Source organism: Malaclemys terrapin, chromosome 3 (assembly GCF_027887155.1).
Source record: "Malaclemys terrapin pileata isolate rMalTer1 chromosome 3, rMalTer1.hap1, whole genome shotgun sequence".
NCBI classification, from domain to species: domain Eukaryota; kingdom Metazoa; phylum Chordata; order Testudines; family Emydidae; genus Malaclemys; species Malaclemys terrapin.
Window position 1 is genome coordinate 57,619,495 of NC_071507.1, and position 26,390 is coordinate 57,645,884.

General features: G+C 46.4%; 1 protein-coding gene across 5 annotated transcripts in view; it reads left to right on the top strand.

The window, feature by feature from the left end:
- The first annotated feature begins 473 nt into the window (after window positions 1-473).
- Window positions 474-26,390, top strand: part of LOC128834694 (uncharacterized) — a 79,459-nt gene continuing 53,542 nt past the window's right edge. For 4 of the 5 annotated variants that reach the window (XM_054023700.1, XM_054023701.1, XM_054023702.1 and 1 more), the window contains exons 1-3: window positions 474-1,110; window positions 18,461-18,539; window positions 22,295-22,785. In XM_054023700.1, the coding sequence (XP_053879675.1) occupies window positions 1,006-1,110; window positions 18,461-18,539; window positions 22,295-22,785 (675 nt within the window). In that variant the 5' untranslated portion in view covers window positions 474-1,005. Of the gene's footprint in view, window positions 1,111-18,460; window positions 18,540-22,294; window positions 22,786-25,024; window positions 25,740-26,390 lie in introns of those variants that run through there. The other variant, XM_054023704.1, reaches the window with a different exon arrangement.

The window sequence follows — 26,390 nt, forward strand, 5'->3', positions numbered from 1 at the left end:
CACTGAGGGGGTTCAGGGAGCTGATGGGCTTCCTGGATTTCAGCTCCCCCCCTCTTTGTCAGTTTTCGCCACAGGACAACACAGGCAGCAATATGACCCTGTATAGCAGGATCAGATTGTGTACGAGAGAGGAGGGCAAGGCTAGGAGAAACCCACCTTGATTCTTTTTTGTTTTAATAAGAAACACTTCCTTCTGCTACATAGCGAGTGATCTCTCTTGAAACCCCCCTGTAGAAATTCCCCTTCCAAGGTTTATAGCGTGTGTGTGTGGGGGAGAGGGAGATCTGTTATCCTACCACTCCAGGACCCACAAAGTGGTTTGGGGGAGGGGGTGGCTCTCTGCCCCCTTCGATTTCCCTTTAAATGGAAGCCCTGCCCACTGAAATTGACACAGTCCTCCTTGGCTGGCCAATGAGAGCCTTGGCTGGGTGTTCTGTTTGTTACAAGTTTCACATTGCTGGAAGACACAGAGACTGAGAGAGAGAAACAGAGAGTCAGTGTGTGTGTGAGGGAGCGTGGATGAGGGGGGGAAGAGAGCGAAGAGGGGCGCGACAGAGAAAGAGAGAGAGGGAGGATGCCTGTTTGGAGCAGCAGGCATCAAGGAGAGAGAGAGATGGCATATTAGACCATTACCATGAGCAGAGCCCAGGGCCTCTGCTAAACAGCTTTTCCATTTCTTAATAAAACCATATTCCACCAAATGTCTCCTGTCCCTTGCAGAGCCCTGCCAGCTGGTACCTTCACTCCTTCTGCAGCCTGTAGAAAGAAGAGAAGTTTAATTTTTTTTAAGTGTTGAAAAGGGATTTTTTTTTTAAAGTGAGGGCCAAAAGACAGAGAGTGGTGGTGGAGGAGGAAGGGGAGGGGCAGTGCTGAAATCAGGGTAGCTGAAGCTTGGCTGCCTTTAGGAGGTCTGTGTACCTGGGGGGCTGCTTGAATGCAAGCTATTCTGAGCGCCTCCCAGCAAAGCAGCAACAGCTCAGCAGATGTAGATGTGTGCGGGTGTGCATGCTTAACCCTTTCTTCGCTCCCTGGATTTATACCATGCTGAAGATCCTAACCAAAAAGCTCAGGGACCAGAGTTTGAATGAGATCCAGCCTTTCCAGCTAAAGGTAAGAAAAGCTCCCAGCATGTCTTTATTATTATTATTTTTTTTGGCATGGTGCAGCTAATTAATAAGCGGGATAATAAAGCTATTAACTTTCAGCATTCCGTGTCCTGGGTCAGTTGCCTTTCACCCTGCTCAGAGTGCCAGTCAGGGTTGGAATTGGCCTGTACTGCATTAATGTTATTAAGACCTATTCCTTTGAATGCAGGCCTGCCTTTTTGCCAAGGCAGGATATAATATAGAAAGGGTGTGTGGTGGAGAAACATATATATTGGTCTTTTAGCCTGTAATATTTTTAATAAGGTGCATGTTTGAGTGCTGAGAGAGTTGCCTAGCAGAGGGGAGTGTGTGTGTATCTATATCTATCTATGTATCTAAAATCACACCTCTTTGATGTTGCAGTAGCACCTAGAGATCTCAGCCAGGTTGGAGCTCCATTGTGGTAGGCACTGTGTAAACATAACTAGTCTGAGCTCCATTCTCTTCAATATTTTTGCAGTTCTCTTTCTCCTGGATCTGAAGGCCAGAATCAGACCTGGAGTTTGTAGCCTGTCTCACTTAATTGACCTAAGGCTTTCTGTACCTTACTTATATCCCTATTTAGTTTGTACAGGAAAGCTAGGGACTGCAAACTCAGGACAATGTATATCCAAGCCCCCTCTGCAAAAGGCAAGGAGGAATTTATCAACCATATGTTGGGAAATAAAAATGGAGCCAGGGTGAGAGGAATACAAAAAGTGCCAGGTTCTGGTTTGGGACACTGGGCGGTGAATCTGGAGTAATCCCACTGAAATCAGGGAAGTTTCACTGGATTTGCATTGGTGTCAGTGAGAGCAGAATCTGGCCCCAAATCAAAGAAGGGACCAGGGAAAAATAGCAGCCTTTATTGCCTGGTTTGGAGGGTGGGGGTGCTATGCAGCGGTCTCCAGTGGAGTCTTTTGTATGCATTACACAGGGACAGATTGTAGTATGCATCTGTGCTCCTGCATAGTTCCTCTGGCTAGATTGGTGGCAACGTTTTGAGAAATGGGGCTAATATTTCATCCACGTTCTGTGTCCCGTTCACTTCTTCCAGTTTGGCTTGTGGATTCTGTTGGTTTTGAGGGGGGTGAGGAGAGGGAGTTGTTTGGAGGCAATAGGGACATTACTTTAGATTGTGGCAGATTGATCCCGTGCAGGACAGGCTTTGTGCGTGGGCAGTGCGCAGGACTATTTCTTTGGGCCTTGTGTGGCTCTAGCCACCTTTTGTTTTAATTTTCTTTCTGAATCTTGAATTCCGAAACCTGCAAGGTTTCTGGGGCTGCAGACGAGACATTGAGAACCAACAGGGCCCCATAGGCTTTCAAGATGCACAAACTAGCTATAAGGCATCAGCCATTTTATTCACACAAGTGCCAAGGTTCTGCGGCACAAACAAGCAAGTTGCATTTTTGAAGGTCTATGGCTACAGCCTTTAGATCTCCGTGTCTCCAAAGCCTGACACTTAGGCCTGTGCAAGTGTCATTGCAACCTGCCGGAGTTGCTCATACAATGACTGGCACAAACATGCGTGGGCACGAAGCCAGAGTTTCCACACTCTGGACTCAAACATGCCTTAATGGCCACTGGGGACAATGTGGAGCTGAACCACTGTGGGGAGCTCTGGGTGGGATTTTACCTCAGGCCAGCATCCCTTCCTCACTACTTCATGGAGTACACAATACTATCCCTTGTGTATCTGGCCAGATCTTCTAGCGGCTGTTGACTTGGGGAAGGTACCACCGGGGACACGTAGAGTCCCTGTGCTTTGGAGAGTTGTGCCTGGTGTCTGGGGCCTGCCCGAACCCCCACGCGCTCCCTTACACACTCCGGGAGCAGCTGGTCACAAACGGGCCCTCTGAGCGCCATATTCTTGGAGCACACGTCGGCATCTCCTCAGCTTCCCAATTTGCACATTTTGCTGCGTGCACGATGCATGTATTCTTGGGTTACAATTACTCGCTGAAGGCTGTTTCGAAAGTCTAAGGGGCCAGTCCTGCAGGCAGTGAAGTCAGTGGGAGTTTTGCCATGAATGGGAGTAAGATCAGGTCTATGGTTGTCAGACTAAGGATGAGTGAATCACTTTGGATAAAATAAGATCTGACCTCCAGCCAAAACCCAAACCGAGCAATTTTTTTGTTTTTTTTTAAATCTGGTTAGCTGATTCCACCCACATTGTCATGCGTTTCTGCACTTCACAAGCTTGCTGGAAGTTCCTAATACCATGGAACAGACTGTTCTTACATTTCTAGCGCTACGGGAAGCAGGCAGTATTGAAATCTTGCAACTGAGACTGTTCTTCAGTGGATTTCCAGCCCAATTTTGCAGACTCAAGAAGTTTGGAAAGATTTTTAGATTGGCACTCAAACTTTTGGATGCTTCTCAGAGTAGAGCCCCTGAACATTTTGTGGATCTAACTAATGGTACTGCATGTAATAAATGGGCTTAGTGTGTTTGGTCATGTTACTTTAGTGGCTGGCCTCATTGAGAATAAGAACCTGCTACCATAGCAGCTGATGGAATTACTACTCTAGATCATGCAGGCGCTGCTTGTGCTGTCAGTGCTGAGGCCCTGGGTTCTATTCCTACTAAGGATGGTGTCTTTACGCATGTGGCCATACGTTCCTTACACTGAGCCGTCCCATACAGCTTCACTTGTTGCCTCTGTCATCTGATCATATTTGCTAGAGAGGAGGCCCAACTTGAAACCTGAAATACAAAACCCTCCAAACCTTGGTGGAGAGTTAAAAATCTAGAGGCAAAGCCAGATCTGAATTTTACAGTTTGGGACCCATCTTCTGTAACAACTAGCAGCTGTAGAACAGACTCTGTAGGGCGGGGAGGGTGTCTGAGGAAATGAGAAAGGGAGTTTAAATTTGTGAGCAGCATTCTGTTGAAATTTTCCAAGTGAGGGAGTAAGAGAGAACCATACCCCTCTAAGAGTACTGCTTTTTAGCTGGGCCTCAACCAAACCTCCAAAATTGAACCCCTGAAGCAGGTAGTTAGATATCCAAATGAGTGCCGTTATTTGTACCCCCACGTGACACACTGGCAAATGATTCCCTGTTCTTTGCTAACAACTCTCATCTCAGACCTGACAAACTCACTACATCAAGTACATTGCTTACAGGGTATTTATCCATAAAGAGTAACATGTAAGGTCTCTGTTGAGAGCTTGCAACTTAACGACATTCATAATCATAGTTTTATGTGTGTACGTGTGGTATGTAAGGAATAATGTAATTATATTGAGGTTTATGCCCTTGTGGTCTTAAGGTTAAAAGGCGTCACCAGGGAATGATATTACTCGGTGACAGCCTGTTCATGCAGGAAGGAGTTGCCATTCCTCCCTAGTTAGCTGGTAAGGTAATGCCAGGCTCAGTGGTCTACCATTGCTCCATCACAGAATAGTCAATGGAAAAACATCAAAGGCAACTGCAAACAGTCAAAGCCACTTGGAGGTAAAAAAGGACCATTACAACAGACAAGGGGATTACCCTGCCTATGAACAGAGACAAATGAGTGTTTCAATATAACACAGAGGGAGGAGAGGCACTCTGGATCCATTCACTGAGGAGACATCTTGTTGAGCTGGGATGTTTTCATGTATGTTTGAATCCTGGTTCCTGTGGAACCAGCCAGCTCTGCAACAGACTGAACTTTGGGGGGAAAGTCTAGTGTATTAGATAGGAAAGGTAACTATTAATACGTATAGCTGCTAGTTGGTGTTTTCTGATTTTGTTTTGTATTATAACCATTAGTTTCCATCACTCTCTCTTGTTTCTAGGGGAATCACTATGTTTTCTTAAATAAAACCTTCCTTTGTTTCATTAAAAGTGCTGTATATTATTACGAGTGGTGGTTTAAGGGAAACCTAGTAAACTGGGGCACAGAGGATCTGGAATTTCTGTGAGTAGCCAGTGTCAGCGGCTGGGAGTCACAGGGAAATGTTTCAAAGGGACTCGGTGACTGGGGTGCACTTCTTGTTAATCTGCAGGGCAAAGCGGGGGCTGTCTTAGCCCAGAGGAGAGTGTTTAAATGGTTAATAAGCTGGTGGTATTAGGGAGCTAATACCCAGTTACCACGGTCAGGGTAAGCCTACCACTTACTAGAAGCAGAAGATGATAAGGTGATTCACAGTCCTGGGTATACAGAGAACCATCACACTCCAGTTTTGGGCTGGCTGCATTGGAGACCACTTCTGGAAGAACTAGGCCTAACCATAGAAGGCCAGTTTTCAAAAATATGCCATGAAATTGTACCTAGGTACATGGGATAAATAAGATACAGGTAACTGAGTGTGCAAAAATATACAACGATAGGAACAAAATGGCTAATTGTGTGTGTCCAAACGAGTTTGCATGTGCAACTGTAGCACTCTTTTTACTCTCACAAATCAAACAGATGCATTTTTTTTCCATCCACGGTTAACTGTTTGCACCACTGCATGCATATGTAGTTGGTGCAATTTACGAGTCTAGTTTTTAAGCCTAGATTTCAAGCTCTTCGGGGCAGGGACTGTGTGTTCATTGCATGTCTATAGAATGCCTGTCAAACTAGGGCCTTGAGTGGTGCGCCTACGTGCTACTGCAGTGCAAATAATCAATGATAGATTGAAATACCTAGCCCAAGGCGCACAAAATTAATAGCCTTGATGCATCTATCACAGGTTCTAGCCAATTACTTTTTATTGACACCATGACAGCAGTGAATAACTTTATTGACAACACAGTAATTGTTGAATTACTGTAACATCAAAACACTTACTATTATTTTAATCCAGAAATATTATTGAAATGATTCTGTATCTGGAATACTAATTCTTTACTGGCTTGAAGCACTATTTTCTAGTTAGGGGAATGAGAAGGGTGCTTACTTTTTAGCCCATGAAAGGAAGGCAAATGTTGTTCTCATCTGAGTCTCGTAACAGAGAACAGCCTCTCATGGCTGCTCAGTGCATACAGCAATATGGTCTAGTCAGTAGAGAAGTCACCTTATCAGCCCCCTCACTCCTTCAATGATTTCCCCCTGGCATCTGCCTCCAGAATCCGCTATAGGATTCTGCTGTGACCTTGGGGTTTTGATGGGTCCCGGCAAGAAGCCATGGATGGATTTTGAGTCCTGGGTGAAAAAGGTGGAGAACCACTGGACGAGTGGCTAAACATGGGACTGGCAGACAGGGACTTTTGGCCTTGCTCTGACTCACTACTCTGTATTGCCATGGGCATGCCACTTAACCACTCTGGCCATTTACCGGGTCTGAATTTGGCCCCTCCCTCTTTCTGTTTCCCCATCTGTAAGATGAGGAAAATAGTATTTACCATCTAGCTCATTACTAATGCTGAATGGGTTCCCTTACAAAGCACTGCGTAAGTGCTCATGATTATTATTCGTCAGGGCAGAGTATTGGCTTTCTGATTTTTCTGCTGCTGCTGCAATTGTGTGCTCCATCTATCCGCTGGCCTCCTACCAGATTGCTCATTCAGCTGATGAAAGTCTTGCTCAATGGAATTTATTTTCATCCCTGTCTCCTTAGGAGGCTATTCCCCCATCCCTTTCTGCTTGCTGCTCATGCCCGTTTAGCTCTTCCCATCACAAAGAATTCATTCCCTTAAGATCGTCAGGCTCCGTTTTAAAATCTGAACTGAAGACGTTTTCCTTTCCTCATCACTGTTTGTAGCTTTATGCTATTGTGGTTAGTTTCAATCTTATGAAGCACTTTTGGGGAGTCAAGCAGTAACTAAGGACCCAATTTAACAAGGTACTTTTAAGCAATGTGCCTAATTTTAAGTGTGTAAGTACACCTACTGATTTCAAACGAACTGTTAATGTGCTTAAAGTTAAGCATATGCTTAAGTACCTGGTGGAATTGGGGCCTAAAATAACACCAGCAGGTTAAAATGAGATCCTGAGTTGATCTATGTAGCAGTATTGCCAACCCACAACCATTCAAAATCATGACTCAGGAGGTTGCCAAAAGTCATGAGGTTGGCTTAAAAGTCATGAGACAAATTTGGGGGTGCTTCTGGGTTTTGAACTTTTAGGACTCACATTTGCCAGCTTTTCTCTTCCATCACGAGGGCGAGAAATTTAAATAAACAAAAACTGAAAGCTGAGATTTTCATATAATCTCTTGACTTCCGAAGCTGAGGATTTAAGAAAAATATCACACAGTGCGAGGCTTGTGAAACGTGAGAAGCCAGTGAAGCAACACTGATTTATAGCTGATAAAGATCTAACCTGTAGTTCTAAAAAAGAAATGTCCTTAGCTGTGGGTCAAGAAGGGACCTCAGGGTTTGTCCCTATATTTAATACTCCCTGAGTTTATTGAATCTAAAAATTAAAAAAGCCTCATTGTAACACTATTCATTTACTTTTTGAATTTCAATGAAAATAGATTGGTCCATTTGCTCTGGTTTGTGGTTCATTTTGAGCTGGGTTCCCTTCCTGGATGTCAGGCAGCAGCGAACACGCATAGAAGTGTGTCTAAAATGCACCACAAGCGTTCAAGGTGCTACCTGAAGCCCTCTATCTGTGTTTGGCTTTGCACGTTTGGCCCTCGCTGCTGGTCCAAGCAACCTTCCTGGTTCCTCCTTATTTTTTTTTCCCCATCCTTAAAAGTCCCAGAGCAAATTTGGCATCTCTGTCCTTTTCAGGCTGGAGTGGGTTCGTCTGAGTGATGATTTCTCTTGTCTGTGTTGGAGGTCATAGCTTGCAGTTGCATACATGGGCGTGAGGTGGAAGAGGAAACCTTTGAATGGGGAATTTCCTCTCTCAATATAGGAGTGCCAGCCTGCCAGCCAGATACTGCAATTTGGTGGGAAAGGGTCTGCAGTTGAGCTGGAGGGAAAAGAAATCCTCCTTTGCCCTTTCACCTATTACATACGAAACAACGTGTTTGTCCCAGGTGACCATCTAAAGTCAGCTTCATTATTTGGAGGAGATAAACAAGACAGTGTGGCAACTAAGAATTAATATTGCTGTTGGCACCATGGCCAGTGGCTTTTAGGGGGCTGTGCTGCTGCCAGATGTGTGTACGCTAGGGAGAGAGGGAGCCCAGCTGACAGACTGAGAGCTTAACAGCTTCTGTGTATATATTTTTGGGTAACAGAGGGCACTTCAGCTGGTTCAGATTGGACAGTTCTCTCTTGGGAAACCTGTCGATGGCATTCCTCAATCAGCCTGCAGGGGTTGCTGTAGAGCAATGCAGCTCCCTCCCACTCTTTTTTTGCCTCCTCTCTTCCAGAGACTAGGCAATTTTTTCCCCTCTGCCACAGCTTTCCCTGCCTTCTGCTAGCCTGAGTGAACGAGAAGACGACGCCAGGGCTCCAGCTCAATGCACATTGTATTGCATCGGCCACCAGGTTGGCTGGCAGGGTTGCTACTCATCTTGAATTGCATGAGTCTAACCCACAAGGATAAAAGCAATCAATCCCCCAGTTTCTGTTTGGGGCATCACTGGATTGCAGTGCAACATTGGGATGTAACCATGCAGAGGTTAGGTTATGCTCGCCTGTTACCACTGGACCAGATCATGTGTGTGATGGGGAGGAAACCCTGCTGGCTGGTTCTTGTGCTGCAAGGGCAAATTCTTCCAAATGGGAGACCCTGGGGAAAAATCTGCTGCTGGGTTGGAAAGGATCCAAAGCACATAGGGTCACCCCAAATTTCTGGATGGTCCTGATTTCTGCCAGCAGCGTCTCATGTGATCTGAGCTTGTGGGCACCAGAACTGGACCACTGGGTGGCTAACAAGCTCTGAGTTTTACTTTGGAGACATTTGAGCAGGTGGACCCAAGGTCTGATCCTGAACAGCAAGTCCTACATTCTTGGCTCTCTTGACGGTGAAACGCAAGAGACCTGATGTAAATCCCTTGGGGAAGGGGCACTTAGATCCACTGGCTCTGAAAGGGTTAAACGGGGATTTATCTGGGTTGCCTGAAACATCTGCGTTGCCCCTTACAATGCATTTTCCAGCTTGACTGTAATACTGTCACTCGTGTGTGTGTGTGTGTGTCTGGCTAATGCGATTCCATCTGGTTGAGTAGAGATGATTGTCAAGCGAGATCTCCCAACGCAGGGAGCTTCTCGTCAGCTAACGACACCTCTCTCGGGGACAGCAGGCGCCTTGGCTGGATCTATGGGGAGGGGGCTGGGCGGGTCAGAAGCACTGTTATCAATTACACTGTTTGAGCCAAGTACTGTTTGGCTGTGATTGTCTGACCGAGGGGCCCAGGAGATTCTGGGGAGTCATTGAAAACCATCAACTGAACTGGCCTCTTGCCAAATGATCTCTGCTCAGCACAAATACAGTAACTCCTCACTTAACATCCTCTCGCTTAACGTTGTTTCGATCTTACGTCCCTGCTCAATTACAGAACATGCTCCGTTTAAAGTTGTGCAATGCTTCGCTATAACGTCGTTTGGCTGCCTGCTTTGTCCACAGCTGGCAGCCTCCGATCAGCTCCCCTATGCCCCCCCGCCACAGCATCTCCCACCCGCTGGCAGACCCTGTGGATCAGCGCCTTCCCCCTCCTGCCCGCGGCAATCAGCTGGCTTGCGGCGTTCAGGGGGGAGGAGGGAGGAGCGAGGACTTGGCGTGCAGGCTCCCCCTCCCTTCCCTGACTCTGAACGCCGCAAACCAGCTGATTGCCGTGGGCAGGAGGCAGGGGAGGGAGGGGGGAGGAGCGAGGACGCGGCTTGTGGAGTAAAGGGGGGGGGGGGAGAAGAAGTGGGTTAAGGGTGGGGGCTTAGGGGAAGGGGTGGAGTGGGTGGGCCGAGGGTTGAGCCCCCCGCCCCTGGTGCTTGCAGGGTAGGGGAAGCTGCTGCTGCGCAACATGCTTCTCCTAGCCTACAGCACCTTCAGCCTCCTTGCCTGCCTCATTGTCTCCAGTGCCAGTGGGCTGTGCCTGTGTGGGGTAAGGCGAGGGCACCTCCCAACTATTGTATTGTACTGTATGGCAAAAAAAAAAAATCCCTGGAACCTAACCCCCCCCCCCCTTTACATTCATTCTTATGGGGAAATTAGATTCGCTTAACATTGTTTCACTGAAAGTCGCATTTTTCAGGAACATAACTACAATGTGAAGTGAGGAGTTACTGTACTTTAATAAGCAGGTTAGGCTGGGAGGGTGGCTGCCTGTCTCAGGAGAGGGAGGAGTGTGTATTTAAAGTCCTATGGCTTCCTCAACTTCCTCTCTGACCTTGGATGGATCTGGGGAGGCACCGCTGTAGACAGCAGCCATCTCCCCATCCCATAGCTCAGGGGTGGGCAAACCTTTCGGCCCGAGGGTTACATTGCGGTTGTGAAACTGTATGGAGGGCCGGGTAGGGAAGGCTGTGCCTCCCCAAGCAGCCTGGCCCCCGCCCCCTATCCACCCCCTCCCACTTCCCACCCCCTGACTTCCCCACTCAGAACCCTCACCCATCCAACCCCCCCTGCTCCTTGCCCACCTCTGCCATAAGTGCATGAGTTGAGGTCACTACTGCAAATAGGTATCACTCCCTCCCAATCTTCACTTGGGCATCAGTCTTGCAATTAATAACCTGACTGAGTCTGAACTTAGGACTTCTACAGGCATCACTCATCTCCTTTCCCCTCTCCCTAACTCATTCCCCCTGCTAAGTGCGTGCGGCAACTTTCTGCAAGTTCCTTCCTCCACTAACCCCCGGCCTTGTTCCCTCCTGTGCTACTCCCAGAAATCTTTTGACCACATCAGCAAAGCTATGAGCTTTGAGACACAAAGGTGGAGAGAGACTTATTGTGTGGCAGTGTCGTGTGGTTAATTGCTGACCAAGGTGAGGCTCTGGCAGGGGTGTTTGCTCCGGGCTGGATCCGATGGGGGCGGGGGTATTATGGAAGAAGCTTGTTGGAGGCCAGATACTTGTCTTGGAGGGTGAGATGTGGGATGAGAAATTTGACTGAAAAAGGCAAAACTAGAATCAGGGAATCACACAATTTTCCTCCTCCCCACAATAAATTGCTAGATTCTACCAGCCCTTGAGGCTAACAACATATGGTTGGTTTGAGGAGACAACGCCCCTGCCCCTCACCACCTGCAAATTCACTAGTCACCTTTAAGGTTGGTGCATTCCAAGGCATAGGAACCCTACAATACTGGACCCATACCGTTCTGCTGCCCGGCAGGAAGGGCAGGCCTTGTCTTTGCCTGCAGGACCTTGGTGGTTTCAGCGGCATTCACCCTGCACAGCAGGAAATGCCCAGCAGGACAGGAGGAATTTGAAGGCTTTATGGCTCCAGAGTGACTGTACCTTTCACCCCTCGCTCCGTCTTGCCGTGGGCACCCTTCTTCGTGCCCGGCCCAGCGCCTGCCCATCTCTCAAGGCGGAATGCAGCTGGTCACCCCACGCTTGTGGACACTTCCCCTCCCATTCACAATCACGCTGAGTGCCTCCTCCCATTCATGAGCCTGTAACGTCCCAGTGGCAACTACAGCCACTGCTTAGCTGGAAAAATAATACTGGGAAAGTATTTAGCAAATTGTAACTGTCTCTCAATTCAGCCTAGCAGTGGGGAAGGAGGAGAGCCAGCACCAGGGGCACAGACTGTCTGTGGGGTTTGTAGTGTCTGCTGGAGGCACCGCCGCAGTACGATTGGGCAAACCATTTTGAATGACGTGAGAACTGACCCGAGCCCCTAGCCTGAAATCCCAAGGGGGAGGGGGCGGAACGAGTTCTCCCTAGCTATGTAATCAGCAGCAGTACTGGGGTTGCTGTCTCTCTCAGACAGGTTTGTCTTTGCCCACTGCAACCATTGAGACTAGCTCAGTTAAGCCTCTCTATAGGGCACACATGATCTGGGCCTTCCTTTAGTAGTGGCTAAGGTGATCTCTGGAGAGCCAGGGCTGAGCTAAGCCTGTGCAGCAAGGAGCTCTGCATTCTGAAGCACAGCGTAACTATCCTAGGAAGCCAGCGTTCCAGAAGTGGCCTGCTTTCCTAGGTGTGTCCGGGGTGAGGTCCCATGGCCTACACACATTCATAGTGCAATCCAGGAGTGCAGGCCAGGGGTCCAGAAAGAGCATCCGTAGTGAACCCAGCTGCCTCAGACACTTACTGGTTTCAAGTGGAGTGCCCCAGGGGTCGGTCCTGGAGCCAGTTTTGTTCAATATCTTCATTAATGATCTAGAGGGCGTGGACTGCACCCTCAGCAAGTTTGCAGATGACACTAAACTGTGAGGAGTGGTAGATACGCTAGAGGGTAGGGACAGGATACAGAGGGACCTAGACAAATTAGAGGATTGGGCCAAAAGAAACCTGATGAGGTTCAATAAGGACAAGTGCAGAGTCCTGCACTTAGGACGGAAGAATTCCATGCACTGTTACAGACTAGGGACCGAATGGCTAGGAAGCAGTTCTGCAGAAAAGGACCTAGGGGTTACAGTGGACGAGAAGCTGGATATGAGTCAACAGTGTGCCCTTGTTGCCAAGAAGGCTAATGGCATTTTGGGCTGTATAAGTAGGGGCATTGCCAGCAGATCGAGGGACGTGATTGTTCCTCTCTATTGGATATTGGTGAGGCCTCATCTGGAGTACTGTGTCCAGTTTTGGGCCCCACACTACAAGAAGGATGTGGAAAAATTGGAAAGAGTCCAGTGGAGGGCAACAAAAATGATTAGGGGGCTGGAGCACATGACTTATGAAGAGAGGCTGAGGGAACTGGGATTGTTTAGTCTGCAGAAGAGAAGAATGAGGGGGGATTTGATAGCTGCTTCCAACTACCTGAAAGGGGGTTCCAAAGAGGATGGATCTGGACTGTTCTCAGTGGTACCTGATGACAGAACAAGGAGTAATGGTCTCAAGTTGCAGTTGGGGAAGTTTAGGTTGATATTAGGAAAAACTTTTTCACTGGGAGGGTGGTGAAGCACTGGAATGGGTTACCTAGGGAGGTGGTGGAATCTCCTTCCTTAGAGGTTTTTAAGGTCAGGCTTGATAAAGCCCTGGCTGGGATGATTTAGTTGGGGATTGGTCCTGCTTTGAGCAGGGGGTTGGACTAGATGACCTCCTGAGGTCCCGTCCAACCCTGATATTCTATGATTCTACTGTCATCAGTTTGGATGGAACAAGCTGCTGCTTGAGGAAAGGCAGGAGTTTTCCAGCTTGAAGGGGGAGAGTGAACAAGCAAGATTGAGGATGATTTGCAGTTAATCCCCTGCCCTTCCAGCCACGAGGATGGTTTGTTTCATAAAAGTATTTACACAGCCCCAGCTTCCCACTGAGACGATGTGTGCGTCACGGGGAGTACTGGAAACAGCAGGAGCATATTTCTGATTCAACACACGTGTGCGTCGTGCACTCGCATACGTTCCCAGCCTCTCTGTCCTGAACGCAGTCACGCATGCACAGCAATGTTGACATGCATGCTTGCTAGCACAGAGAGGCGAACACAACCACCCGTTCAAACACTTGCACGGACACACCAAAGCACATACCGTTGCTCTCACTCCCTGATGCTCCCGTGCACTCACAACAGCCAAACATATATACTTGCACCCAGACACATTTCCAGATATACTGGCTTGCTTGTCACACATGTGCACCGACGAACTGCCATTCACGCACACACAGACATTATATGCACATTTGGCCCTCGTGCTCCACCCCTGACCTGTAGCTTGGGAACACTCACGTGTGTGTGTGTGTGTGTGTATGTGTGTGTGTGAGAGAGAACTGGAAACTCCCCCATTCCCACTAGTTTTGCACACAGATGCAAACACTATTTCTTATGAAGTAAACGAAGGAGGGAGCTAGTTGGCCTTTTTGGCATGTATGAGCTTTTCCATCACCAATCCTATGTTTGTGATGCAGACAACTCATTGATGGATGCTGTCATTTAGCATGAAGGATTGTTTGGACAGAGGCAAATTTGAGGCTAATATAAAGCATGGGTCATTCAGTGGAGGGTAGAGGCATGAAGCTGATGTTGGGAACACCTAAGAGAGCAGGGTAGTATGGGTAAAGGTCATGAGGAGCTAGGGAAGAGAAGCTCTTCTCCACTTCAGAGGTTGCTTATGCCCTGAAACATGAATGTTTATATCCTTCCAAAATGTTTGTTTAAATTTTACTATAATACTGGAAATTCTTATCCATATAAATGTCCAGCCCTTATTTTTTTTTTTTCAATTTTGCTAATCTCTTGGCCTTGTCGATATCTTGTGGCAGTGAGTTCCACCGGCTAATTTTATGATGTGTGGAAAAATATTCAGTCTACCATGAAAGCAGCCCATCTGTCAGAGTTGAGGCACATTTCTTGGGTATCGTGCAGGGAAAGCTTCACTGCTGTATCAGTATCACTTCTGGAGATGAACGGAGGACTTCAGTTTCCAGGGCTGTCAGTCTGGCACCTTTCAACTGTACTCTTTTTTTGTTTTTTTAAAGCCTAACTATGATTTAAGATGTGGAGAGGTTTACTAATAAAATGAGAGATTAAAAGAACTAAAATACAGGCTAAATAACACCTATGGAGATGCATGATAGTTGTCTGCAGATATTTGTAAGGAGGGAAGACCAAAAGAGGAAAAGTCACTCTTGAGTGTGGCCTCTAGGGGTCTAACTATAGTAAGAGTATTGGGATGTAATTGAACAAAGGAAAAGTTGAGACTGAGTATCAGGTGAAATGTTCTACGGGTAAGAGCTGTTGGATTGTGGAATGGCCTCCCCAGGGGAAGTGCTGGGGAGAGATAGGATGACTTAGTAGGTATTTTCCATCTCTAATTGCTGTGATTCTGGTATTAGACCTCACTTGGTGGTTTTGTGAACGCCATCTGAGGCAGAACGGAGCATAGCTTGTTGTCTCGTGGCTAGTGCTAAAAACCTGTTTGTCTCAGTAAGATAAATAGTTATACGGATGGTAGAAGCCACATCTATCCATGTAGGCATTTCTATCACACTGTTCGCCATACCAGAGTATGGGAGCACTTATGGGCACTCCCGTGGTATTACTGCCACAGGCTCAGTTTTTCCATTCTAATCATTGTTAAAAGCACAGAGTACACTCTTTGGGGCAGGGACTGTCTCTTGCTGGGCATGCCTTCACTGAAGCGTTAACTCCAGTTATCTCCACTGGAGTTACTCAGCTTGAGCGAGAGAAGTCACAACGTGAAATGACACTCCAGCTGCTGTGGTATGTGGCATGCTGAGACTTTTGAGAGCATGTCCCCAGGGTTGCCAACCCTCAAGGATTGTCCGGGAGTCTCCAGAAATTAAAGATTAATTTTTTAATTAAAAAGATAATGTCATGTGATGAAACCTCCAGGAATTCATCCAATCAAAGTTGGCAACTCTACATGTGCCATGCTTCTTAGCACTGCTTAGTAAACTGAGCCGCTCTGTGTATTCTTTCCTAGGGAATTGTGGGAGAACTTGTCTGCCCTTTTTGGGCACATGGGGCATTGTGGGAAGGCATTGGAGGACTAGCGATGCTCGAGGAGCTAACCTGCTTCCAAACTGCAGAGTGGTCATGTTAGCAGCTGACAAGTTTTAGCCTATCCCCCCCTGCTAGGCCAGCAAGCTTGAGCTAACAGCAACCACACTTGAGTTCAGTGTGTGTGGACAGAACTCAAGTTAGGGGCAGCAATCAAGTTACAAGTTGAGTTAACTCTGACTGAAGAGAAGCCCACTGTGTGTTTGTATAGCATGTCCCACAATGGGGCTTCAGTCTCAGTTGGAGCCTCTGGGCACTGCTCTAATACAAATAATAGCTACATATTGTACCAGCCCTCTGGACAAATGGAGGACTTCATACTCCATGGCTGTTAACTTGGCACCCCTCCTCAGTGCTAAATGTCCTTATTAAAGTGTGTGTGTGCGCACGCTCACACACGCACAATGTAATCTTAGCTGGTGTGGAGAAACAAGCAACTGTATTGATTTCAGCAGCATGCCGAGCTCAGGAAAATCCAGCTCCCACTGTCATGGTTTGACACGTAGTAGTGGGAAATTCTCAAACCATCCAGGAAGGAAAATATTTTCCAGTTTCTAGCAGGGCATTGCAAATACAGGAGGGTGAGAAGCAAATGTGAAGGGAGGTAGGGAAGATTTGACAATGCCCACTTACATCAGACTGCAGGATGGTGGTTGGGTTGATACAGATGCTGTGCCTGTGTTTGGTGCCAGCTATAGACCTTCTCCAGTCCTCTTATTTATTTTGTCCACATATGGCCCCAATGAAATGAATTTTCTCCTGTACTGCTAGTCCCTGTGCACCCGTTGGGCTGTGTTACTCCAGTGACATTTCCTGGGGACCAGTGGAGTATGAGAAGATAGATTTGTATCAACATCATGTGTGCATTCTACCTGGATCACCATGCAATTTAAAAGGCAGCCTATTAAAAACTTTGAAAGGAAATATATTTTTCCCCTCTCCCATATACAACTCATAATTAACCTGTGAGACTCATTGCCACAGGATACTGTTGTGGGCCAAGAGCCTAGCAGGATTCAGAAAAAGCTTTTGATAATTAGATGAATAATAGGACCACGCACAGTTATTTTAGGTAGGATTAAAAATGTATAGAGGATAGAAAACTGTATGCTTTGGGCAACCACTAATGGCCTGGGGATACAAAGTAAATTCCTCTACAGGCAGTTTATTCCAAAATTGCCCATTATGTGGGCTTTCTTGGGATTCTTGCATCTTCTTCTGAAGCATCTGGTGCAGGCCACTAGCAGAGATGGGATACGGGCTAGCTGGATATCAGGTCTGAGGACTATGGTAATTCCTATGTGTGCCACATTCAGCAGTGTTGCAGGCACAGTCTCCATAGGTGTATCAGCACATTTGGCAACACAGTAGGTGTGTTTTACGCAGCTATATGTGGACTGTTCAGCAGAACGTCAGATGTGTTCTATCTAGAATTGGACTCAAGCTGCAGCAATTTAATCCAGGGCTCTACTTCAGTCCATCTCAGGCATAGGGGCCAGCCACCAAATTTAGATTAAAAAATTCCAAACAAACCTATAGCCCCCATGTTAGTGGGTGCTTGGATATGGGGTTTTGGTTCAGGTGCATTGGTTGGCCAAATCCAGGTATATCTGGAATTGTCAGCAACATGAAATGTCTATTCCAAATATACCTGGAAGATTTAGCACCAGTCAAAGTGGCTGCTAAATCAAGTCACTGCTAATGGGGAAAGCCTATTGGTGGGGTGTTGGCATGGGTTGAATGGTGGCAGGCCTTGTGTGTTTGTGGGTGTGTAGTGGCATAGCATGTGTGCCTGTAGGAAAGGGGCATTGTGGGTATTTTGGCTTTGGAGAAGAAGGTGTATATGCTGCATGGCCATGTGTAAGGCCCTTTATGGAAGAGTCCTATAGAGCATAATAGCAAATGAGAACCTATCTAAAGATCTTTTTCATCTGTCCTATAGGATTTAATTCGTTATGAAATTTTGGGGGGTGGTTCTAAAAGGCCTATGGAAGGAGTCTCTTTCTGTCATATTCGGTAGGCTTTTGGAAGTAAATTCTAGACAGCCCTATTATATTTCTATAGGATCTAATTTGTGTCATCTCTGGTAAATTGCACTGGACTCTTCCAGAAAGCGTGGCAGGGCATGTATGTTCTTCGGTGGTTCGTGTGTTCCTAGAAGGAGAGCGTGGGTGCACATGTTGGGTGACTGGTGTAGGGCTATGTGTGTGGTTTGTAGGATGGCGTGGTTGTTGACAGGATGTGTGTGTGTGTGTTGGGGGGGGAACTTGGTGGCAGCACGGTGGGGAGGAGTTGGGGAAGTGAGCGTAGGTGTGGGATGGATGTGGAGACAGGTTGTGTGTGGTTACAGGGTATGTGTGTTTGGGGAGATTGGGAGGAGGAGATGTGTTTGTGTTACGGCAGGGGTTCTCAAACTGGGGGTTGTGACCCCTCAGGGGGGTCACAAGGTTATTACATGGGGGTTGTGAGCTGTCAGCCTCCACCCCAAACCACGCTTCACTCCAGCATTTATAATAGTGTTAAATATAAAAAAGAGAGTTTTTAATTCATAAGGGGGATCTCACTCAGAGGCTTGATGTGTGAAAGGGGTCACCAATACAAAAGTTTGAGAACCACTGTGTTACGGGGACAGGCTGGGGAGGTGAGGTGGAAGCAGGCAGTGTGCGTTTGTACTGGGTTTGGTAGATGGGTACGTGGGCGTGGAGATTGAGGTTGGGGAGGAAGATGTTTATGCAGGGTGTCTGCGTGGTCGCAGGGTGAGTGTGGTTCATGGTGGTGGGTGGCTGCAGGATTTGAGTGGGAGAGGTTGGGGAAGTGGGTGTGGGCAGCAGAGGTGCAGGGGGCATCAGATGTTTAATACCAACGATGAAACCTTCTCTTTCTGACTTGTCACCTAGATCTCCTACCCCCCAAGTGATGAGGAGGACAGCGATGACTCTGAGGGAGAGAACCAGGAGCTTGCTCAGATCGACAGAGGTAAAGGGACAAGGGAATAAAGAGCATAAATCAAGGCTGCCATGGTGGAAGTGCATTTTGCCTTGCCCCTCTGCCCTGAAAGAGACTTGCCTTCCAGTTCATATTATCCCTCCTGCACCACAGCCGGTTCTACTGTCTCGCCTGCATCTCCTTAGTGGACGCTTTGTGGATGCTCCCATCTCCATGTACATCCTCCTTAGCTTGACAATCTTTGCTCAGGAAGCCCTATGGGACTGCTGGAATCAGCAGGGGTTGTAAACAGCAGCTCACAAGGGTATCAATAGAAAGGATCCTTCTTAATCTACCTGTACATGAACAGGTCCCTGACAGTGTACAAGTACACACTGGGACTAATTTCAGTTGTTCTATTCGAGTGGCTTTAAGCCAGTCTTGCGTAGACCTGCTCAGCCCAGAGTAAGTCAGAGCAGCCTTGAAGTCAGTGGGACTACTCACATCAATGAAATTGTGCAAGTGTTTGCAGGACCAAGGCCACAGTTCTCTAAGCTGTTCACTAAGGGCTTGTCTTCACAGGGACCTAGCTACCACCTCTCGGGAAGGGGGAATAATGACAGCAATGGGAGAACCTCTCCCGTCGACGTTGGTAGTGTCTACACTGAAGTGCACAGCGGCACAGTTGCAGTGGTGCAGCTGTGCCATGGTAGGATTTCAAGTATAGACAAAGCCCTTAATTCTCCTTTAAAAGGAGTGAAGATAAAGTGAACTAATTCCTCTTTACTTCTGAATGAGGCCATCCACATGGCGGGGTTCATGCACTTTAACTTCACACCTCTAGATAATTCAATTGAGTGGCCCTGTGGAGACAAGCCTTAAGTATCATTAACCTCCTGTTAAGGGCAGGGAAACAGTAGCTCAGGGAGGAGAAGGTCTCCGGGCAGGTCAATGGCAGAGCTTAGAACCCAGTCTTCTGGCTTCCAATCCAGAGCCCTATCTACTGGACAATGCTTTCTCTTCATAAGTTTCAGATAACAGACCTAGTTTTTATATAATATCATGTTACTCACAAAAAACTACATTAAAATAACATGATTAATGTTGCCAAGTTTAGCTCTCAGAAGTTAGGAAGTGTTAGAAGTAAGGTTTCCTGTTCTACCTAAAATTAGACCTCTTGGGGGTATGCATTAGGAGCCAGTTTTTAATTACATGAGCACATACTGGTTTTTTTTCCACAGAACCCGTGGCTCACTGAGAGCCCAAAATGTACAATGCTCACTGAATGAGAGCTCTTCAATATTTTGTTTTCTCGTCATTGTTGAGTTGTTTTTTTACTGCACACTGTTCAAACTTTGCTGTGAAGACACAATGATTCATTTCCTCCTGGGTTTTTCTATGGTGCTCATCACTACAGTATCGGAGTGTTTCACAAAGATTAATGAATTTATTTTCCCAACACACCTTGCCCCATTTGAGATACAGAATACTTGATTTTCCAGAGAACTTATCATTGTATAGCACTTTCTATATCCAAAGCACAGGTCCCATTGGGATGAGCGCTCACTTCTGCAGATCACATCCCAGGTTTTCAAGTCAGGCACCCAGAAAATGAGGAACATTTAATTCATGGCCACCTGTGGAAAGTTTGGTTGAAGTGATTTGCCCAGCACCACATAGGAATTCTATGGCAAAAGCAGGAATAGAATCCAATTCTCTACAGCAGCGTTCAACTGCCTACATCATGAGTTCACTCCTTCTCCTTCCCCTGCCTCACTCACTACACACCTGATTCTGTTGGAGTGATTTTTAGCCACTCTTGCACTCCACATACGAGGCAGGAGTTGTACAGGCCGCAGTCTCCTCCTTCACTAGACAACCATGGTTCATCTCCAGAGCATGGTCCATCCTGTGCACTGAATGATGCAGGATCCTGTGGAAAAAATAGTGTACGCTCATGTAATTGAGATCATCTCATAATGCATACACCAAGGGGGCTGACATAAAGAAACACAGGCAACCTTACTTCTGGTGCTTCCTGACTTTTGAGAGCACGACTTTGCAATCCTTCATATGGTTCTTTTAATTTAGTTTGTTCTGGGGGTTCCATTTCATAGGTTTTCTAAAAAGAAACGGAGAAAATAGAAATTCCATCATGTGGCATCAGATTGACACCCATGTGGATCAGCAGCAGGGTGGAACCTTGAGATCCACCAGTGAGACCACTGCCACATGAGCTAACAAAGTAACGGGTAGTAGTAGCAGGTTGCTGTCCTCTCTGTGGACCAGCACTAGATGGGGATGAGACATATGGCCAATGGGTTTCACAGATATTTGCTGACAGAAGAGGGTTCATCTTGGGTTCCATTCCAGGCTCTAGAGGGGATTCCAGACTCTTCTGCCCATTTCCTCCCAAACTTGACCCCTTCTACCCCATACACTCCAACCTGTCCCAGTCCTGCCTCTTTCCCGCTCTGGCTCCTTGCCCCACCCCTTTCTCCTCACCTAGCCAATCCCTCTCTCCATTTCTCAGGCTTCTCATTCCCGCCCAAGTCTGCTTGTCCAGCAAGTCTTAGTCTCATCCCTCCAGATTCCTGTCCCACACCCCATCTCCTTCCCCACTCTTTTCCTTCCACCAGCTGCCTGTATCAGTCTTCTTGCCTAACCATTCCCAGTTTCTTCTCCCAGCAGTTCCCAGTCTTCTTGCCCAAATAGTCCCAGTTTCCACTTTTCCCAGACTCCTTGTCCTTACTCCTTTCTGCTCACCATCTCTGAGGTCTGGCTCTTGGCCCCTCTACATTTGAACAAGCAGCTTCCATCTCCACCATGTCTGGACCCAGCAGGGGATCACTGAGAACTCTCAGCTCCAGGGCATGGTCCACAAGTGCAAGGGAAGTCTTGCTCAGCCCCAAACTGGAGCAGGCCCAGTGCAATGGAATCTCTGGAGAATTTAGCTGCAAAACTCTAGCAAGCCTCTGCTGAGCTTCTGTGAATTGATTTTTTTTGGAGGGCCAAATTTGGGTGGATTTTTATGGGGATGGCAAAAGGCACATCCCTGACATAAAAGGCTCCCCATGCCAAATTTTAACTCCCTGCTCTGCGAGGGCACTAGAGCTCACAGAAAAGGTCGGCAGAATTTTTTAACACTGGCAAAACAAATGTGTGTTTTCCTAGCCTTGTTCTTGGAAACCAGTTAACCATTTTGGCTGAAGTTTTGCGGAAACATTCAGCCTGAGGTAGACGCCTGGCATGGAAAATTTTAGCACAAATGGTTAATGTTTAAAAATTTTAGCACAAATGTCAAAGTTATAAGTAACTGAAAACGGATCTTATAATGGAGTGTTCAGCAACTTTAATAATTGGAGGGGGGTTGGTACGCACACGTAGCTCAAAAACACTGCTTCAGCTGTTAGAGTCTCAGGAGAATTCCTTTAAATAACACTACTTGTAAGTCCCATATCGTCTCACAGAGTCACTAGAAGGCAACGTCATCCACTTGTTCTCACACACAAAGCCAGCACATTACATAGGGACCCAGCTTTTTAATAGATTCAGGCGCTGAAATAACTGGTGTGTCAATATACTTGCTGTACAGTCTGTGTCCAACTGGTGGTTCTCTGGCTGGGGTCCAGTGAGCCAACTTAAAGCTGAGCTGCGATCTGTGGCCTTCCGGCCATATGCTAATGAGCAATTGAAGTGGTTATTTGGAGGATCAAGAAGGGGTGATCAGAAGCTAATAGGCCTGATTGTATAGCAGGTGTGATTCACACCTGTCCTACCACTCACATTTCTCCTCCTTCCCTCAGAGAGAAGACGGAATTGCACACTGACCCCTCTTGCGACCAATCAGCTCCAGAACCAGGAGAATCAATGCTGTAAGGTCCGGGCCCTTTTCCATGCTAGCTTGGATCGTCACAGCTCGGAAGAGGAATTGGAGCGCATCAACCGAGAGTTTGCCACCGAGAAGCGGAAGTGGTCTCAGGTCAGCAGGCTTTCTTGCTGTGGTGACAGCAACAACACGTCCTCCAGTGACGAGGAAGTGAAGAACTTGTGTGGCATGTCCTTCCGGCCCGTGGTGGAACAAGCCGATGGTCTGCATGCTAGCCCCAGCCCAGTGCTGTTCAGTGCCTCCCCTCCTAAGAGACTGCAGCCCTTGGTGCGGAACCCAACCTCCAGGCCTCTGATATTCACAAGTGTTGGGGCTGGCTTTGAGCAAGTCATGCCTTGTAAGAGACACCGGCAAGGTTACGGGGACAAGGTCAGCAGACCCAGCCTTGACCTGGAAAAAATGCAGCAGGTAAGTCAGCTTCACACAGGAAATGTCAGCAATTCACAGGGAAGAGGCAATGCTTGATTTAGTCCTCAATTGAGCACGGGGATCTGGTCCAACAGGTGATTATAACTGAACCCTGCTTGGTAATAGCGACCATAATATAATTACATTTAACATCCTTGTGAGGGTGGGAGGGAAATGCCAAAGAACACCACCGCAGCAGCATCTAACTTCAGAAAGGGGAACTACACAAAAATGAGGAGGCTAGTTACATGGAAATTAAAGGGAACAGTCACAAGAGTGAAGTGCCTGCTAGCTGCAGGGAAACTTTTAAAAAACCACCATAATAGAGGCTCAAATTAACTGTATACCCCAAATTAAAAAGAATAGTAAGAGGACCAAAAATGCCACCATGGCTAAACAACAGAGTAAAAGAAGTGGTTAGACGCAAAAAGGCATCCTTTAAAAATTGGAAGTCAAATCCTACTGAGGAAAATAGAAAGGAGCATAAACTTTGGCAAGTCAAGTGTAAACATATAATCAGGCAGGCCAAAAAAGAATTTGCAAAGCAACTAGCAAAAGACTCAAAAACTAAGCAAAAAAATTTTTAAGTACATCAGAAGCAGGAAGCCTGCCAAACAACCAGTGGGGCCACTGGATGATTAGGATGCTAAAGGAGCACTTAAGGAAGACACGACCATTGCGGAGAAGCTAAATAAATTCTTTGCATTGGTCTTCACTGCAGAAGATGTGAGGGAGATATCCACAACTGAGCTATCTTTTTAAGTGACAGATCTGAGAAAGGGTCCCAGATTAAGGTGTCAGTGGAGAAGATTTTTGGACCAAATTGATAAATTAAACAGTAATGTCACCAGGACAAGATGGTGTTCACCCAAGAGTTCTGAAGGAACTCAAATATGAAATTGAAGAAATACTAACTGTGGTATGTAAGCTATCACTTAAATCATCTTCTGTACCAGATGACTGGAGGATAGCTAATATGATGCCAATTTTTAAAAACGGCCCCAGAAGCGATCCTGGCAATTACAGGCTGATAAGCCTAACTTCAGTACCAGGCACACTGGTTGAAACTACAGTAAAGAACAGAATTATCAGAGACAAAGATGAACATGATTTGTTGGGGAAGAGTCAACATGTTTTTTGTAAAGGGAAATCATGCTTCATCAGTCTAATAGAATTCTCTGAGGGGTCTACAAACATGTGGACCAGGGTGATCCAGTGGATATAGCACACTTGGACATTCAGAAAACCTTTGACAAGGTCCCTCACCTAAGGCTTTTAAGCAAAGTAAGCAGTTATGGGATAAAAAGGAAGGTCTTCTGATGGATCGGTAACTGGTTGAAAGACAGGAAACAAAGAGTAAGAATAAATGGCCAATTTTCAGAATGGAGAGAGGGGTAAATAGTGGTGTCCCCCGGGGGTCTGTACTGTGTTGTTCAACATATTCATAAATGATCTGGAAAAAGGGGTAAACAGTGAGATGGCAAACTTTGCAGATGCTACAAAATTACTCAAGATAGTTAAGTCAAAAGCAGACTGAAGCATTACAAAGGGGTCTTGCAAAACTGACTATGCAACAAAATGGTAGATGAAATTTGATGTTGATAAATGCAAAGTAATGCATATTGGAAAACATAACTATACATACAAAATTATGGGATCACTATATAAATCCATGATAGGCCCACATCTTGAATACTGCATGCAATTCTGGTCGCCCCATCTCAAAAAAAGATATATTAGAAACGGAAAAGGTACCGAGAAGGGCAACAAAAAGATTAAGGGTATGAAACAGCTTCCATATGAGGAATGATTAAGAAGTCTGAGTCTATTCAGTTTAGAAAAGAGATGACTAAGGGGGGATGTGATAGAGGTCTATAAAATCATGAATGGTGTGGAGAAAGTGAATAAGGAAGTTTTATTTACCCCTTCACATAACACAGGAACCAATGAAGTTAATAGGCAGCAGTTTAAAAAAAAAAAAAAGTACTTCACACAACACCCAGTCAACCTGTGGAACTTGTTGCCAGGGGATGTTGTGAAGGCCAAAAGTATAACTGGGTTAAAAAAAAAAATTAGAATTCATAGAGGATAGGTCAATCAATGTTCTATTAGCCAAGAGGGTAAGGGATGCAACCCCTTGCTCTTGATGTGCCTAACTCTGACTATTGGATACCGGAACTGGATGACAGGGGATGGGATCACTCAATAAATCGCCCTGTTCTGTTCATTCTCTTTGAAGCACCTGGCATTGGCCACTGTTGGAAGACAGGATACTAGGCTAGATGGACCATTGGTCCGACCCAGTATGGCCGTTCTTATGACTTGAGAAGGAACCATTGCAAGCAGAGGGTAAATGGAGGCCTGGCTGCTGCTGAGGTAGAGGTAGTAACTCTGTGCATTGCTTGACTTCATGTGAAGATCTCTCCAGTTGCATCATCAGTCCATCCCTCTTCTCCTCGCTAGAATTTTAGATCCGTGGCCAGCTAGGACTTGTTTGAGGTAAAGGCTCCATTAGCTGTATTGACTCTGTGCGACACAGTTGAGCAGTCCTGATTTCCATCCATTAAGAAGGCGGAGGTGTCACAGCCATACTAGTCAGTTCATTGCACTATAGAGAGCCAGATTCAAATCGACTGACTTCAGTGGAGTTATATCTACTATTTCCAGGTCTTAGGTTCACCCACAACATTCAGTTATTCAGTATTTTTTTTAAGTCTCATTGTATGAATAAATGTAGTTCTGTAAATCAGACAATGTTGGATCCATTTCTAAAGTTTTTGGACTCTCGAGTCTACTTCTTCACTGACACGTATGGGTTTTACTCAGGTGTAACTATTGACTTAAATGGCATTCCTCCTGATTTCACAATGTTGTATCTGAGCAGGATCAAGACATATAAATCACTGGATTTTGCACTGACTCTTAGTGAGTATAAATAAACTTGGTATTTATGGGCTGAATAGATGTCCTGCTTCTGGTATGATTGGCTGATCTGTTTCATGCCTGTTTGATCTGTCTCCTTTCACTAGAATATTATTCCAGTGTTGAGTATCTCAACTCTCACCTTATTTGCTTTTCTTCCTGCACTGATGTAGTATCAAGTTTTAAAATCCCACCAGGTGGAAAATGGGTGTCAGATGCCTCTGGACATCTGGTGACCCCAGTAGAGTAAGGACCAAGCCTCTTATTTTAATTGTGAATTTCCTGCCTTCAGGCTTCTAACTCAGACTTTTCCTGCTCTGTTTTTTTGCGTTGGGTGTACTGAATTTAGCCTTGTTAACGAGGCCCGTTTTCGACTTGTCTGAGGGTCCCACCAAAAGAAAGATCAAATCTGTTCTGTATCTTTAAAAAAAATACGGAACAAAGGGCCCTTTTTCCCATTGTCTCCAAGACATCATTGCCCCTATCACAATAGCTGTCCCTCTCCACCACGGCTGGCATCATGTGCTCCTTGAATGCATAATGCCCAGCCTCGTGATTTCAGCACATTACCCCCAACCGCCAGCCTCTCTGCCCTGCTCAACAAGCAATTAATGACAGAAGATTCAGAGGGCCCAATCCTGTACTCCTGGTGCACCCAAAACATCCGCTGGTGCCTACAGAAG